The sequence below is a fragment of the Pantherophis guttatus genome, chromosome 2 (genome assembly GCF_059756535.1).
Source record: "Pantherophis guttatus breed Tessera chromosome 2, ASM5975653v1, whole genome shotgun sequence".
NCBI lineage: Eukaryota > Metazoa > Chordata > Lepidosauria > Squamata > Colubridae > Pantherophis > Pantherophis guttatus.
In genome coordinates, this window is record NC_142064.1 from 292,711,942 (window position 1) to 292,730,551 (window position 18,610).

At 43.4% G+C, this 18,610-nt stretch overlaps 1 protein-coding gene across 2 annotated transcripts; it reads left to right on the top strand.

Moving 5' to 3' along the window:
• Positions 1-5,471: 5,471 nt before the first annotated feature.
• On the top strand, positions 5,472-15,841 carry LOC148116197 (uncharacterized). Of its 2 annotated transcripts, XM_087884990.1 has the most exons (7): positions 5,472-5,499; positions 5,729-6,333; positions 6,566-6,680; positions 6,796-6,863; positions 7,707-7,836; positions 9,916-11,472; positions 15,711-15,841. In XM_087884990.1, the coding sequence occupies exons 1-7, from the start codon at positions 5,490-5,492 to the stop codon at positions 15,824-15,826; spliced, it is 2,601 nt and encodes an 866-aa protein (XP_087741116.1). In that variant the 5' UTR covers positions 5,472-5,489; the 3' UTR covers positions 15,827-15,841. The 2 variants fall into 2 exon arrangements, with proteins under 2 accessions (XP_087741116.1, XP_087741115.1); XM_087884989.1 differs by lacking the exon at positions 15,711-15,841 and having other exon boundaries at positions 5,476-5,540; positions 9,916-13,585.
• The last annotated feature ends 2,769 nt before the right edge of the window (positions 15,842-18,610 follow it).

Below are 18,610 nucleotides of genomic sequence, written 5' to 3' on the forward strand. Positions count from 1 at the left end.
ATGGCCCCCAGAGCCCTGGCCTCCGCTCCAGAGGAAGGGCCCTGGGGACCCTGGCAGCTCTTGGGGGGGGGGCTCCAATCTGAATCCATGCCGAGAGTGGGGGGGGGATGGGACCCTGGAGCTGCCAGAGAATCCTTGGGATACTCACTTGGAGAAAGAGCCTTTCCTGGATTCGGGCTCTCTCAGCTGCAGCCCTTTGGCCTCCCAGCCCCTCCCTGACTCTGGGGCTGCCCCCTCCGCCCCTGGGGGGTTCGTCCCCTTCTCCTCCTAAGTCAGCCCCCCACCCTCAGTCCCCGTGTCAGGGCCCCTCCCCCTCCCCCGAGTTAGCTAGAAAGAGCCCGGAAGCCCCTTTCAGAGAAGGACCAGCCCCCCCCCGGGGGGCAGTTTGGGAACCTAAGCGGACGTCTAGTCCACCCCTCCATGCACCCAGAGGAAAGTCTGGCTGAGGATCGTGAAGAGAGCAAAGAAAGTGGAGGGTCCCTTCTGGGCCTGCCCTGAACCCCCCCTTGATCTGCAGCCCCCCAAGACTGAAGGGATCCCCCTCCCACTTTCAGTTTCGCTCTCTGCGCCGAAGTCTCCCTCCTCCTTCAGGTGACGTCACAAAGGACTCTGCCTGGAGACCGATGACGCTCGAGCAGGGAGAATTCCCGTTGGTGCTTCAGCTCCTTCTGGCCCCTCCCAACTCAAAGGTCCGAGAAAAAGACACAAAGGCACCTTCGTTCCATGCGGAGATTCTGCCGTCGGAAGAGCCGCTGCGCTGGGTGTCAAGGGGGGAGCGAGGACAATTTGGGGGTCACAGGCAGACACCCCCCCAATCCGAAGGGACCCTCGGAAACCCCTCAGCTAAACCAGGGAGAGGCGCCGCTTCGCTTCGGGGCAGAAAAAGGCGACTCTTCTCCTTGAAACCCGCGTTTCTCTTGCTCGGAAGGTCCCTCCACCCCCCACCCCTTTCCTTTCCTTTCCTTTCCTTTCCTTCTGTGGGTCAGGATCCCCCTTTTCCTTTCAAGGATTAAAGTTTGGCTGTTTCTCCTCCGCCTCCCGCTCCTTTCCCCGGAGACCTTCCACAGGGGCTGGACTAGATGGCCTCCAAGGTCCCTTCCAGCTCTCTTCTCTTCTGACTGCAGGCCGTTGTTGGTTCCGCCCGTCAATCAACCTCCTTTCTTAAGCAGCCTCCATTTTCTTCCCTTCCTGGAACTGGACCTGATTTTTCTTCCGACACTCTCAGGGGATAAAAGAGAAACCCCCGACTGGAAGGGGCAACCGAAGAGGTTTAACGTGGAGGAAATAGGCAGCTGCTGTCCAAAGGAAGAGGGAGGCACGGACACAAACTTTTACTTTTCCTTCCCTATAAACGTATTTAAGATTCGCAGCAGAGAAGACAGCCAGGAAGATCCTGAGGTAAATCTCAAACGGCGCCCAGAAGGAAAAGGCGGGAAAAAGGGAAACGCCCCCTTTCCACCCGCAGCGACCAATCAGAGCGCAGATCCCCTCAGGCGGGAGCCTTCCATCCCTCAGCCATGCCAACAGGGTCTTCAGGACCATTCTGCCCTTTCCTTCTTCAGCCGTTAAATTGGGCATTTTCACATTTAAAGTGTTCAAAGGAAAGAGAGATAAAATGACTTTGCTTTTGTGTATTAGATTGAATTGTCAGGCTGGAATGGCTTTTTTTAAAAAACCTTGCACTGTGCTAAAAAAGAAGTCAATGTCTTTTTTCCCCTTTTTTCTCTTGTACCTCAGACTTTCTTTTCCTGTCTTTCTCCTTTTCCTGATTTCCTATTTCTATTTTTCTTTGTGTTTTGTATAATAAATAAGATCTGGAGACTCTAGAAAGAGTGCAGAGAAGAGCAACAAAGATGGAGGCAAAAACATAAAAAAAAAGTTGTTGGAACTGGGTATTTTCTAGTCTGATGAAAAGAAGGAGAGGAGACATGATGGTATCTTCCCATATCAGGGGCTGCCAGAAAGAGTTTTTCTTTCTTCTTTTCTTTTCTATTCCATTCCATTCTTCTCTTCTCTTTTCTATTCTTCTCTATTCTTCTCTATTCCATTCTTTTCTTTTCTATTCTATTCCATTCTTCTCTATTTTATTCCATTCTTCTCTTTTCTATTCTATTCCATTCCATTCCTCTTTTCTTTTCTATTCCATTCTTCTCTTTTCTATTCTTCTCTTTTCTATTGTATTCCATTACATTCTTCCCTATTCCATTCCATTCTTCTCTTTTCTATTCTATTCCATTCTTCTTTTATATTCTATTCTATTCCATTCTTCTTTTCTATTCCATTCTTCTCTATTGTATTCCATTGCATTCTTCTCTATTCCATTCTTTTCCATTTCATTCTTCTCTTCTTTCCTATTCCATTCCATTCTATTCTATTCTTCTTTTCTATTGTATTCCATTCTTCTCTATTCTATTCCATTCTTCTCTATTCCATTCTATTCTATTCCATTCCATTCTTCTCTTCTTTTCCATTCTTCCCTATTCCATTCCATTCCATTCTTCTCTTTTCTATTCTATTCTATTCCATTTTTCTCTCTTCTATTCTAGTCTTCTTTATTCTATTCTATTCCATTCTTCTCTTTTCTATTGTATTCCATTCCATTCCATTCTTCTCTACTCTATTCCATTTTTTCCTATTCCACTCTATTCCATTCTTCTTTTTTCTATTGTATTCCATTCCATTCTTCTCTGTTCCATTCTATTCTATTCCATTCTTCTCTTTTCTATTCTATTCTATTCCATTCTATTCCATTCTTCTCTTCCTTTCTTTATTATTATTATTTATTTATTTTGTCGCATTTCTATGCCGTCCAACTCCCAAGGGACTCTGGGCGGCTTACAACAAAGAATAAGACAATGCAAACAATCCCATAAAAAAGTTAAAAGAAAAACATTAAAACAATGTTTAAAAAATGGGTTTTTAATTAGTTACGGGCCATATTGCTTAATATATATTTTAAATTTAAAATTTTCTATTTGTGTGTTCTTATTCTGGCTGTACACCGCCCTGAGTCCTTCGGAAGAAGGACAGTATATAAATTCAAATAAATAAATTAATTAAAACTTTAAAAACGTTAAAACACATGCACTTCAATTCGTGGCCAGGTCTTGCAAGATCCTTATATCAAGATCAACGGCCCCAGGCCTGCCGGAAGAGCCAGGTCTTCACCGCTTTGCGGAAGGCCAATAGGGTGGGGGCGCTCCGGACCTCAGGAGGTAATTGGTTCCAGAGAGCCGGGGCAGCCACAGAGAAGGCCCTCCCCTGCGGGCCCGCCAGCCAACATTGTTTAGCTGACGGGACCTGGAGGAGACCAACTCTGTGGGATCTTACCGGTCGCTGGGAGCTATGTGGTAGAAGGCGATCTCGAAGATAGCCTGGCCTTGAGCCATATAGGGCTTTAAGGGTAATGACCAACACCTAGAATTGCACCCAGAGACCAATAGGGAGCCAGTACAGCTCGTGGAGAATTGATGTAATGTGGATGTATCTAGGCAGACCCACTATAACTCGCGCAGCTGCATTCTGGACCAACTGTAGCCTCCGAACACTTTTCAAGGGTAGCCCCATGTAGAGCGCGCTGCAATAGTCCATGAGGTGACAAGGGCATGAGTGACTGTGAGGAGAGCCTCCTGATCCAAGTAGGGTCACAATTGGTGCACCAGATGAACCTGTGCAAAGGTCCTCCTAGCTACAGCTGTCAGATGTTGTTCCAGTTTCAGCTGTGAGTCTAGAAGGACACCCAAATTGCGAGCCCGTTCTGAGGGGGGCACTTTCTCACCCCCTAGAACCAAGGATATACAATCAACATAGTCTTTAGGGGGCAATACCCAGAGCCATTCGGTCTTGTCTGGGTTAAGTCTGAGCCTGTTGACTCCCATCCAAATCCTCACAGCCTCCAGGCACCGGCACATCACATCTACTGCCTCACTGAACTGACGAGGGGTGGAGATATACAGCTGGGTATCATCAGCATATTACTGACACCCCGTGTCATTGGATGATTTCACCCAGTGGTTTCATGTAGATGTTAAATAGGAGGGAAGAGAGGACCGAGCCCTGAGGCACCCCTATTCTATTCCATTCTATTTATTATTTTTTATTTGTTCAACTTCTATGCCGCCTTTCTCCGAACACTCAAAACGGCTTACAATGCATTATGAGCCAGGGTGGCGCAGTGGTTAGAGTGCAGTACTTCAGCTACTTCAGCTGACTGCTAGTTCAGCAGATCAACAGAGACAAATCTCACCAGCTCAAGATTGACTCAGCCTTCCATCCTTTCGAGTAGGTAAAATGAGGACCCGGATTGTGGGGGCAATAAGCTGACTTTGTATATATATAAAAAAAGAACATCGCTTGGGGGGCCCGTAAACCCAACTAAGCAGGTATATACAAAAGTATGAAAGCTATTGCTTAACGCATTGTAAGCTGCCTGAGTCTCCGGAGAAGGGCGGCATATAAATCGAACCAATAAATAAATACAATAAATAAATAAATTTAAAAACCATATATAAAAACATAAAAAAACATATATAAAAACATAAAAGTTAAAACATTCTCTTTTCTATTCTATTCTATTCCATTCTTCCTTATTTCTATTCCATTCTTCTCTATTTTATTCTATTCTATTCTATTCCATTCCATTCCATTCTTCTCTTTTCTATTCTATTTTATTCCATTCTTCTATTCCATTCTTCTCTATTCCATTCCATTCCATTCCACTTCCTTATTCTATTCCATTCCATTCCATTCTTTTTTCTATTCTATTCCATTCTTCTCTATTCCATTCCATTGCATTGCATTCCATTCCATTCTTTTCTTCTCTATTCCATTCTTCTCTTTTCTATTCTATTTCATTATTCTCTCTTCTCTTCTCTTCTCTTCTCTTCTCTTCTCTTCTCTTCTCTTCTCTTCTCTTCTCTTCTGTAAATAAGAAGCAGGCCGAATGAAAGAGATGGAGCTGGAGTTGCACTATACCAGTGTTTCCCAAACTTGACCCTTTGAAGATGTATGGACTTCAACTCCCAGAATTCCTCAACCAGGCATACTGGTTGGGGAATTCTGGGAATTGAAGTCCATGCATCTTAAAACAGCCAAGTTTGGGAAACACGGCACTATACAGAAGAAATAACCAAACCACTCTAGAAACGCAACAGAAGAAAGGTGAAAACTTCCTTCAATGCATTTGGGTTGATATAAAAGGGGGAAAAGAAGCACAGATGTTGAAACCTTTGTCTGACAGGGAGCCATTGGGAGGGACCTTTCCTCCTACTCCCAAGCCCATCCTCCCCGCCCTCTCCCTTCCCCCTCCCATGCGCTCTTCTTTCGACGATCCCGGCACTTTACTCTATATCCACCAGAGGGCAGAGACATTCTGCCAAGAGAATGTCACGGTTGCCTTTGTACGGGAAGCTGCGAAGGAAGTGACATCACAAAAGCTTGCCTCTCTAGGACTTTTCACTCGCTCTCCTTAACCCCTGGGGCCCCGGAGAATGCGGAGAGGTGCGGGAGAGTCTGGCGGGGGACATCCAGAGGTTCCCCGGGTGAGGGGGGAGCTCTTCCCAGGTCCCATGCTCCCCAGCCGCCTTCTCCCTGCAGGGGGAAGCGGAAGAAATGGGATGCCGGGAAGGTGGGGGGCGGAGGGGGGGCCTCCGGGCAGGTTGGGGGAAGGTCGCTCAGTGGCTGAATTCCACTTTCTAATTCTTGGCGTTTCTTTTTCTTCCCATCTCAGATACAGAAACTGGAAGCCATTTGTGGTCTTTGCAAGGCAAACTTTCCTCTTGGGGGAAGAAGAAAAAGGGTGGAATCCCTTGCAGGGATCAGTCCTGCAGCACCAGAAATGGTCCCGTGAAGGAAAAGGCATCTGGAGACCCACCAGAGTCCTTGGAGCCATTTGCAGTTGCTCTGCAGGACAGAGAAAGGATGGAGACACAACCTTTTGGGAAGGAGGGAGCCGGAAAAGGCCCTTCAGCTGCTCAGCCTGGGAAGGGGGGGAAGCTCTGGACAAGACCCTGGCAGGAGATCCTGGAGGAGGAAACCATCCTCCCTTCACAAGTTCAATCCTGGACCTCCATCCAATACCGGGAGGCTGAGGGTCCCCGAGGACTTTGCAGCCGAGTTCATGGCTTTTGCAGGCGATGGCTGAGACCAGAAAAGCTCACCAAAGCCCAGATGCTGGACCTGGTGGTTCTGGAGCAGCTCCTGTTCCTTCTGCCCCCAGAGATGGAGGGCTGGGTGCGGGAGTGTGGAGCAGAGACCAGCTCCCAGGCGGTGGCCCTGGCGGAAGGCCTCCTCCTGAGCCAGGCGGAGGAGCAGAAGGAGCAGGTCCAGTTGCAGGTGAGAGACTTTAGGGTGCTCAGAAGGAAATAGAGAAAGTGTTTGAATACTTTACCCTCCTTCCCAAACTTCTCTGGCATTCATCATATGTGGCAATTGTTCCCTTGTTTTCTTACTCAATCTCACAGATGGATATTGGGGGCTTTGAGGTTGTGTTCCAAATATAAGTATCCACTTTATGTCGTGTGATGTACATTAATTCTGCATTGTTTTTCCTTCCTCCTATTTGAAGTGCTGCACTGCGGAGATCAGATATCCTGAGGGAAAGAAGAACCTGTCAAATCCCCCTCAGGACCTATTTTTCAGGAGGATCCCTTGGAAAGATCCAAGTTTGGACACCTCAGAAGGTAATGGAAGACCTTCTGATTTCCCATCTGCCTTACCTTCACTCTCTCTTCTCTTCTATGGAATACCTCTTCCTATTTTGTTAATATGCATTTTGAAATTATTTATTCACTACAGAGAAACAAAGAATGAAGCTTTCTGGTTTTTATGACAGAGATCAAACAGCAGTTGAACCTCCAAAACAAGTAAGAAAGGCTGTGTTAAGCATGTACTTTGGGCTACAAAATAATTTCCAATCCTCTGATTTGCACCTCAATTAGGAGATCAAACTTTCCTGCTTTGCAAAAGCTGAGAAATGACTTTCCCACGGAATTTTCTCTTCTTTATTTTCTTCCTTTCAGCCAATGGCTCAGACTACTAGACCAATCAATGATAGAGTGATAGATCAGTTGATTCAGAAGTGGGATTACTTTACTGAAAGGCACTGAAGGTTTTGCATAGTCAATGAACCTGATAAAACATCCCCAAATATTTCTTCAGTGAAAGCAATTTTCAGATTTTCCCATTTTCTCACCTAAAATTAGGACTTGTGTGATACACAGCCATTTAACATAGTGCATCTTTGCTTTGGGAATTTGGGAACAATGGAGCAGAATAACAGAGTTGATAGGAATCTTGGAGGTCTTCTAGTCCAACCCCCTGCTCAGACAGGAAGCCCTATAACATTTCAGATAAATGGCTGCCCAATTTCTTCATAATCGCCTCCAGTGCTGGAGCACCCACAATTTCTGGAGGCAAGTCATTCCACTGATTAATTGTTCTCACTGTTCTATGCCAGTGCATTTGGTTTTTCTTTCCCAAATTTAGGACCGAACATTTCTCATTGTTGATTTCATTTTGTTAGATGGGTCCCAATCTGTCGATCCTTCTATATCTCGAGCTTATCTTCTCTGAAGTGTTGTTATTCCTGTTAATTTGGTCTTGTCTGCCAATTTGATGAGTTCCCTTTCTATCCTCTTGTCTAAATCATTGATGAAGATGAACAGATCTTGCGAATCCTCCTGTTCTGTTCTTTTTTCCGTGTTCAGGAGAGTCTTGTGTCCTTCGAGGAGGTGGCTGTGTCTTTCTCTGAGGAGGAATGGTTTCAGCTGGATCCTGACCAGAAAGCGCTGCATTCGGAAGTCATGCTTGAAAACCATAGGAACGTGGTCTCTCTGGGTAAGAGTTCTCTAGTCCCCAATCAGAGAGTTCAAGAAGACAGATTATAATTAGATTTTTTATTAGAAAACTACTAATCAGATACTGTCTCCTTTGAGGGAGAAGGAAGGGATCTGGGCATCTCATGCTCCAAGGAAGGAAAAAGTCAATGTCTCTTTGCTTAGATGCTTTCTGTGCCATTTCTTATCTCTATTTTTCCATTCCTATTTCAGTTTATTGCCCTCCCCCAAGTACTTAAGACTCAGTCACAAAATTACAAGTGTTGCACCACCACGGCTGTCGTTCACACTTACGAATGACAGCAGAGGCACTGCAACATTCGCCCTACCTATTCCCCTACCCCGCCGCGACTTACAGTATTTTTCGGACTGTAAAACGCACTTTTCCCCTCCAAGAAAGTGGGTGGAAATGTCTGTGTGCCTTATAGAGTGAATATAGGTCTGTTTATGGCCTCCCAAACCCTCTGTGTCCCATTTTTGCCCTCCCTGGCATCTAGAAGCACTCTGCAGGACAAAAATGAGGCCGGAGGCCTCCGTGGGTCCCATTTTTGCGCTCCCCAGCATCGGGGAGGCTGAAAACGGGACATGCAGAGGGTTTGGGAGGCCAAAAATGAGCCCATTTTTGTCCTGCAGAGTGCTTCTGGACGCCAGGGAAGGCAAAAATGGGACATGCGGAGACCAAAAATGTCACAGTGTTTACAACGTGACTACTATTTTGAGACAACCCAGGAGCAAAATACAGGACACAGAGGTTTGTCTTATAAACAGTGGTTTATATACAAGACTTCTGTATACATATATACATATGGTAGGCACATACCAGGCAAGCAATCTTCAACCCTACACGGAGAGCTACGGTGCACATAGAACACAACAAGGAGAGAGATACACGAGGAGAGAGAGAGAGAAACGCCCTCTCATGGCTTCTCTTATATAGACAGCTTCTTAAAGCGGCAATAACCCTGCTGACACATCCTGGTCACAGCCTTACAGCAGCTGGTCAGCTTTAAATCCTCATTACCTTATTTTTTTTCTTGTTTTCGTTCTCTAAATTTAGGTGCTTCTTATGCTCTGAAAAATATGGTACCTTGTGATGATGTGGTGAGCCGTTGTTTCCTTTGCCTAATTCAGTGCATTTGCAGAAAAAAGAGGCCTAAGGTAGTGAGAGATACACAAGAACAGTAGTGGCAAATCTAGTACTATTGACCTAACATGATCTCGCACTACAGTACTTTAGGCCTCTGTCTCTGCTAACCAAGACCTGCATGAGATCCAGAACAAAATGGTTTACAAACAGACAGTAGGCCTCTTCGTTTTCAAAGACGTTTGCCCTGGATCGCATGCAGTCCTCAGTTCTTAAACGAACACAGGCCTAAAGTACTGCAGTGTGAGATTACATAAGATTTGTAGCCTGAGATCTTGCACTACTGGTCTTGTGTGATCTCCCACTAAAGTACGTTAGGCCTCCGTTCTTTGTGAACTAAAGCCTGTACCAGATCCGGCCAAAGAGCCCTTGGAAGCCGACGAGACCTTGGATGAGACCTTGGAGCAGCGAAATAGCCATTCTTGAAGCCTCCAAACCTTTCCAGTCTCAGCACGAAGAGCGTTTACACGCCAATGGGAAGCTTCAGCAAGGGATTTCGCTCCAAAGTCTCATCGCTGGGATGAAGTATAGACACCGTAGAGCAGCTACTCCAAGGTACACTGTGGAAGAAGGAGAACAATTTCAAAAAATTGTTTTGGTTCTCACAGGCCTCTGCTGCAATTAAACCACCCCAATGAAACTTAAGTTTTCTCTTTTTCCCCCCTTGAATATTTCCCCTGATGATTCCTTAACTCAAAACTGACTCTGAGTGAGATTTTCATATATATAGATAAATGTAAAGAAAGAGATCTTTTCTAGATATTTTCAAAGCTTTCATGATTCATTAATATAGAAATCATCATGTCCATTGCACCTCCTATAGGCATGCAAACATACAACCTAACTGAATTTTGGAGAAATTCAGAAGGAATTTGACTTTCTAACTTTGATCTTTTTCTCTAACCTTATCGTTTTCATTTCCCTTTTGCTTTGAAGGTAATAATGGGCAGGAGAATCAAGATTCCTGTGAACTGTTGCAAGTGATCAATGCTAAAGATGGAAGGGAGAAGTTTGGAATTCGAATTGAATTCGAAAGCCATGAGGGAAACCACTCAAAGAATTCGAATCAGGAAACCTCATCTTCCACTGATGCTCCAATGCAAGACTTTCTTGCCCAACAAGAGAAAATCAGGAAAAAATATACTGGAAAAAATGTGAATCTAATCAAAACTAAAGTACAGGTAAATGAACACTATTTAGCCCAAAACAAAGGAGAAGATGGTATAAGAAGACACAACAGACAAAATTATAATGGGACATTCATTTTTTTTCTTGGGAATAACTTCCTTACATCTCAAAAAGTGATTGACACAAAAGAGAAACCTTATAAATGTTTGGAATGTGGAAAATGTTTTAGAACAAGCGGGCATCTTACTTCCCATAACATCATCCACACAGGAGAGAAGCCATATAAATGCATGGAGTGTGGAAAGACCTTTGCTCATAGAGGTATTCTTATTCCCCATAAAATGACCCACACAGGGGAGAAGCCGTATAAATGCATGGAGTGTGGAAAGACCTTTGCTCAAAGACGTCACCTTATTTCCCATAAGATGATCCACACAGGGGAGAAGCCGTATAAATGTATGGAGTGTGGAAAGACCTTTGCTCTGAGCAGTACACTTACTATCCATAAAAAGATCCACATGGGGGAAAAGCCATTTGAATGCATGGAGTGTGGAAAGAACTTTGCTCAAAAAGGTCATCTTATTTCCCATAACATGATCCACACAGGGGAGAAGCCATATAAATGTATGGAGTGTGGAAAGACCTTTGCTCATAGCAGTACACTTACTATCCATAAAAGAATCCACACAGGGGAGAAACCATATAAATGCATAGCATGTGGAAAGACCTTTGCTCAAAGAGGTCATCTTATTTCCCATAAAATGACCCACACAGGGGAGAAGCCGTATAAATGCATGGAGTGTGGAAAGACGTTTGCTCAGAGCAGTGGACTTAGAAGCCACCAAAAGGTCCACTCAGGAGAGAAACCGTATAAATGCATGGAGTGTGGAAAGACGTTTGCTTATAGTAGTGGATTTAGAAGTCACAAAATGCTCCACACAGGAGAGAAAGCATTTAAATGCACGGAATGTGGAAAGGCCTTTGCTCAAAGAGGTCATCTTATTTCCCATAAAATGATCCACACAGGGGAGAAGCCGTATAAATGCATGGAGTGTGGAAAGATGTTTACTCAATGCAGTGGACTTAGAAGTCATAAAAAGATCCACTCAGGAGATAAACCATATAAATGTAAGGAGTGTGGAAAGACCTTTGCTTATAGTAGTGGATTTAGAAGTCACAAAAAGTTCCACACAGGAGAGAAACCATTTAAATGCATGGAATGTGGAAAGACCTTTGCTCAAAGAGGTAATCTTACTTCCCATAAGATGATCCACACAGGGGAGAAGCCGTATAAATGCATGGAGTGTGGAAAGAGTTTTACTTATGGCAGTGGACTTAAAAGCCACAAAAAGGTCCACTCAGGGGGCTTCTGATTGATGTTGTGGCTCTGTCAGATGCAAAAAGTGGGCTCCACGAACTCACACTGAATCCCTTCATTGCAAGATCCCATAAGGGGCTAATGTCACTCACTAGAGGTGATGAAGGGTAGTGTGGTGCCCTGCAGGTGAAATAGAGTGGCAGTTCTCCTGCTTGATCCAGGTCTAATTCCCTCTCATCCGACGAAGAGAGGCAGCCATTATGGCTACCGTGAAGCGGGGGCAGCCGAAGAAACAAAGAATTTGCTGGAGTGATGTGTGAACAGTGAGTGGAACTGGGTGAGATGACTTTTTTTTTTTAATCTAAAACCAACCCGAAAGAAAATAAACTCTGGAAACGGGATTCTTTGAAGAGTTTGTTTAAGTGGCAAACAATTATGGAGAGAACAATTACAGAAACAAAAGAACAAAAAAAGAAAAGAATATTAAGAAGAGAGCGCAAAATCTTTAAAAATATAGAAAGATTGGATCACTAACTTTTAGTGGCAATAAGGCATTTCAAAATGCTAATATTATTCTTAGAATTTTGATTATTTGTTTGAATAAACACAACAGAACTTGTTAGAATTTATTCAATGTTGGAGTTAAGCAGAAAGCACCATCTACTGGCGAATAGAATACATACTCCTTTAACCCTGGGAAAATACTGATAAGACAGAAGAGAAAGTGGAAACAACACCTAGAGGACTGCTGTGTTATCTATTGTTCTATATTTAACTACTCCACGACTACTGGACCTCAAATGGTGAAAATACAGAACACATCTAAGTAAAGGAACTTTCAAATATTAGGAGTCAGGATTGCATTTATAGAGGGGACTTAAAAATTTTGGAAATTTTCCTGGATTACCTAAAAAGAGCTAAATTGACTATTTGTGGGATATAAAGAACTATATTACTGTATTCCTGGAGGAGCAGCAACAGGACTGAGTAAATCGTTTCCAGACCGACTGTCTGAGGGGAAAGATAATTGAGACTCTAGGGCAGTGATAGACCATTGATAGACTATTTGGACTTATATATATATAAAAAAAGGCAAGATGTTTCAGCAGGGGGAAATCAGTGTGTTGCAAAAAGAATTGGTGGCTATGTTCCAAAGCATTTATGATTCTATGACAAGGAATCACAGGGAGATAATAGATTTAATGAATAATATAAATGGGAAGCTAGAAAGTGCTTCACAAGGGATAATGAATAATGATCAAAAAGCCCAGGAAGTAGAGGAGATAATAGAGAAACCAGGGGAAAAGACAGAATGGACAAATCAACAAACAAAACAAGCTAGGAAGAAGCCTTGGTGGTGCAGCGGACTAAAGTGCTGTTAAGTAGCACTTTGCCAGCTGCCTGCAATTACTGCGAGTTCAAATCTCACCAGGCTCAAGGTTGACTCAGCCTTCCATACTTCCGAGGTAGATAAAATGAGGACCCAGATTGTGGGGGCAATAAGCTGACTTTGTATTAAAAAAAAAAAAACACCGCTTGTGGGGGCCAAAAGCCCTACTAAGCAAGTATATAAAAAAGTATGAAGGCTATTGCTTAATGCATTGTAAGCCGCCCTGTCTCCAGAGAAGGGCAGCATATAAATCGAACCAATAAATAAATAAATAAATAATAAAAATTAATGAGTAATTCAGGGAAAGTACATACTAAAAGACCAAAAAATTATTTTGGACAAACATTAAGATATTTTTGAAAAGGAAGTTGGGCAGATCCTCTGGAGGCTTGGCAGCAAAAGATAGTAGAGATGGAAGAAATACTTAAGTTAAACAGGAAATATGTAGATAGAGAAGAAGACCCAAGGGAGGAATTTAGTAGGCAAGTCAAGGAATACGAATTGAAATATTAAAACGGATAAGAGATGATAGATAGAGGAAATGTTTTGTAATACATAGGAGCTCTATTCTAGCTCCTAATAATGGCATTATTAGGAGCTAGAATACAGGCAGACACAAGAAATGGCGAATAATAATATGCATATTTTTATATAATATATTAAAAGTAATAGCTAGATATAAGAATCAGAGGTTGAAAGTTGGTGACAGTATGTTTTAATGATATTGCTATTGTTATTAGAATAGGGGATTAAAATGTTGAACAATTAAATAATGAAGGCCTATTTTTTAACAAATATGTATAATAACATTACAATTATATAAGTACGACTTAAATATCAAATAATATTAATAGCATCACTACTACTTGTATTTAAAGAAATGATACCCAGATGCCTCACTGTTCATGTATTGATATTGATGTATATTTAAAAAAAATAATTTTTTTTTTAAAAAGATCCACTCAGGAGAGAGGCCATTTAAATCCACGGAATGTGGAAAAACCTTTGCTGATAGATGTAATGTTATTTCCCATAAGAGAAGCCACACAGGGGAGAAGCCATATAAATGCATGGAGTGTGGAAAGACCTTTGCTGAAAAATATAATCTTATTTCCCATAAGATGATCCACTTCAATAAATCACTAGATATGTGCCATGTTCCTTCTTGCTTCAAATGCTCCACTATCATCCCAGTGCCGAAGAAGCCCTCCATCAAGGAACTGGATGACTACAGAACATTTGCTCTAGCATCTGTAGTTATGAAAACCTTTGAAAGGCTAGTGCTGTCCCACTTGAAAACCATCACGGATCCGCTGTTAGACCCCTTGCAATTTGCATACTGAGCAAATAGATCAACAGATGATGCTGTTCATATGGCTCTGCACTACATCCTACAACATCTTGAATCTCCAAAGACATACGCAAGGGTCCTCTTTGTAGATCAGTGGTTCTCAACCTGTGGGTCGCGACCCCTTTGGGGGTCGAATGACCCTTTCACAGGGGTCGTCTAAGACCATCGGAAAACACATCATCACGCTAACCGCATCACATACACTCCAGTGTATTTTATGGTTGGGGGTCACCACAACATGAATAACTGTATTAAAGGGTCACGGCATTAGGAAGGTTTAGAACCACTGTTGTAGATGATATTCAGCATTCAATACCATCATACCGGACATTCTTCTAACTAAACTAAACCAGCTAGTGGTACCTGAACACAGTTTTAAGTGGATCACAAGCTTCCTAACAGACAGGAAGCAGCAGGTGAAGCTAAGCAAAATCACATCAGATACCTGTACAATTAGCACAAGGGCCCCCCAAGGATGTGTGCTTTCTTCACTTCTCTCTATAGACCAATGACTGCATCTCAAACGATCCATCTGTTAAACTACTGAAGTTTGCAGATGATACAACATTGATTGGTCTCATTCGAGACAATGATGAATCCACATACAGATGGGGGGTTGAACAACTAGCCTTGTGATGTGACCGAAACAAGCTGGAACTGAACACACTCAAAACCGTAGAAATGGTGATAGACTTTAGGAGAAACCCACCTCTCACAATACTAGACAACACAGTATCAACAGTAGAGATCTTCAAATCATATCTCAAGACCTAAAATGGATACCTAACATCAAAAACGTCATCAGAAAATCACAACAGAGAATGTTCTTTCTGCTCCAACTCAGGAAGCTCAAACTGCCCAAGGAGCTGCTGATCCAGTTCTACAGAGGAATTATTGAGTCTGTCATCTGCACCTCCATAACTGTCTGGTTTGGCTCTGCAACCCAACAAGACAGACACAGACTTCAGAGGATAATTAGAACTGCAGAAAAAAACAATTGCTACCAAACTGCCTTCCATTGAGGACCTGAATACTGCACGAGTCAAAAAGAGGGCTGTCAAAATATTTACAGACCCCTTGCTTCCTGGACATAAATTGTTTCAACTCCTACCCTCAAAACAATGCTATAGAGCACTGCACACCAAGACAACTAGATACAAGAACAGTTTTTTTCCGAATGCCGTCACTGCGCTAAACAAATAATTCCCTCAACACTGTCAAACTATTCACATTAGGCTGCATTACTATTGCTATTGGTCTTCTCATCGTTCCTGTCGTCCATCTCCTCCCACTTGTGACTGCATGACTGTAACTTTGTTGCTTGTATCCTTGCAATTTATATTTATATTGATTGTTTCCTAGTATGATTTGATTGCTTATTGCACCATATGACTGTCACTGGGTGTTGTGCCCTGTGATTCTTGACGACTGTATCTTGTCTTTTTATGTACACTGAGAGCATATGCACCAAAGACAAATTCCTTGTGTGTCCAATCACACTTGACCAATAAAGAATTCTATATTCTATATTCTTCACATAGAAGATAAGCCATATAAATGCATGGCATGTGAAAAGGGTTTTGCTCAGAATGATCATCTTACTTCTCACAAAAGGATCCATGCTTGGGTGAAACTATATAGAAATAGCAATTCCACTTAGACTTATATAAGCCAGTCAGGATCAAACTCCTGGCTCTGGACAATTAGCCTGTACTACTGCATTCTAACCACTGACCCACCATGTCTCTATAGATTTGTATGTGTATGCATATTGTGCCTTTCTGATCCAAATGAGACAAGGTTGAATCCAACAAAATGACTAAGGGGCCATTTGGTTTTTTAAAAACCCTCCATTTGACTAAGAGACAATTCTAGTGGCCAAGAATGAAAGCCGATGTAGAGGACTATGTTAAAAGCTATGTTCTGTCCCCGTCTCACACACGCACACCAGCAGTCGACCAAGAGTTAAAATAACCAGCAGACAAGAATTTCCTTTGATAATTGGCAGCAACCCAGTGGCTGCTTGCCAACAGTCTTTACTTACAAAGGGAGGTTTATCTCCTCCGACCGAAAACATCAAAGTCCACAAAAGCCAAAGAATAGTCAAGTCCAGTCCAAAAAATCAGTCCAAGCAGAACATATAACAAAGTTCCAAAAATGCAGAATGACTTGCTAGCTTTCCATTTTGTCCGTCACAAAGCCTGAATGGCCACCACACCCCCTTTTATCCCCTGTGGGGTGTGGTCCAGTGACTCAGCTTAATCTCTGGCACGCCTCCTTCTCTGCTGTGCGTGCTTGTCTTTCCGACGCTGTCGGGGATCCAGCCAAGACTTATCTCCATCGCTGTCTAACTGTGGCTGCTCGGAAGTGCCTGCCTCCTGGCCTATCTCTTCTCCTTCAGAAGACACCTGAGGCATTGCCAGAGAGGAGGGTCCTGGAGAGGGAGGCCTTGCCAACTCCTCTCCTTCACTTTTCGGAGTCTTCTCCCTCCGATAAGATGGGCTCGGGGGTCGGAGTCACAACAAGCCCCCCTGGGCTTCTCCAGACCATGGCCGAACCCTGGGAGGAGATTGCAATGGACTTCATAGTCGAACTCCCTGACAGCGGAGGGAACAAGGTGATTTGGACTGTCATTGATTTATTCTCCAAACAAGCACACTTCACTGCTTGCAACAGATTACCCTCAGCCATGAAGCTGGCAAAGCTTTTCGTGAAGCATATCTACAAACTACATGGGGTTCCAAGGAGAATAATATCAGATCGAGGGGTCCAGTTTACTGCTAAATTCTGGAAGGAGTTCCTGCAGTCCATTGGATCATCCTAGGGGCTTAGCTCAGCTTTCCACCCATCGACTAAGAGATCCGCTGAAAAATTGAATGCAATGCTGGAACAATACATCAGATGTTATGTAAATTATCAACAAGAAAACTGGGTGGAGTTATTACCATTCACAGAAGTGGCTTATAATAATGCAGTACACAGCAGTACTGGGTTGACTCCTTTTCAAATAACCACGGGCATGGATTTTATGCCGATGCCTGAGTTGCCTGGAGAGACACCCACTTCCATGTCCCTAACAGAATGGATGAACTCATTAAAAAAGGGTTGGGAGAAGACTAAGAAAGCTTTAGCTGAATCAGCAGAAAAATATAAGGCCCAGGCCAACAAACGCTGGTCTCTCCAGTCACATTTTCAAATAGGAGATGAGGTGTCAACCAAATACCTAAGATTGAGATTACTTAGCAAGACGTTTGGACCCAAATTCATAGGTCCCTTCCCTATGGTGACAGTGATTAACCCAGTGACTGTCCAACTTAGCCTCCCTCACATATTAGGGAAAGCGCACCCAGTTTTTCACAGTAGCTTATTGAAACCAGAAAAAGAATCTAACTTAAGGCCCTTACAATCTGCTCCCCCCCCTCCTTTGGTAGTACAGGAGGAGACTCATTATGAAGTGAAGATGATCCTTGACTCTAGACTATACAGGGGTCGATTACAGTATTTGGTACACTGGAAAGGATACCTGTTGTCTGAAGCCACTTCTGGAGGGAGTTCCTGTAATCCATTGGATTGTCCCAGGGCCTTAGCTCGGCCCTTCATCTAAGCACCAATGGGGGGATAGAGAGACTGAACGCCATGGTAGAGCAGTACCTGAGATGCTACATGAAATATCAGCAGTCCAATTGAGTGAACCTCCTGCGGTTCACAGTAGCATGGGATTAACCCTATTCAAAGTAGTGAGCAGCATGGACTTCATCCCAATGCCTGAGTATCCAAGGGATCCCCTCTCCTCAGTCAGCTTGACTGATTGGATGTCAACGCTGAAAGCAACCTGGAAGAATGTCAAAAAAGCGCTAGCTAAAGCGGCACAAACCTGTAAGAAACACCGAGCTCTGCAACAGCCATTCCAGTTGGGAGAGAAGGTCTACCTCTCCACAAAATATTTGAGGTTAAATCTCGCTAGCAAGAAGCTGGGGTCAAAGTTTATGGGACCATTCCCCATAGTAAAGATCATCAATCCAGTCACAGTGCAATTACTAATTACACAGTGCCCTGACTGCTAGGGGAGACACACCTGGTATTCCATAATAGCTTCTTAAAACCTGTGGTCAGATCGATCCAGAGGCCACTATCCTGCAAGCCCCCAGACCCCATGGTTATAGGGGGTCAAACCCATTATGAGGTGCAGTGAATCCTTGATTCAAGGTGGCACAGGAGACAACTCGAATACTTAATTAAGTGGAAAGGTTACCCCTTATCAGGGGCCCCTTGGGTAGAGAGTAGGAACATCCAGGCTGATTGCCTTATAGCAAAATTCCATGCAAAAAATCCAAACAAGCCTGGGGGGGGTGCATCCCTAAATCCTTACCTGTACTCATATTATTTTGCCTAGCACAGGTTGCCTTCAGGAAGTGAGGGAAGCTAAATGTCAACTCGCAAAAGA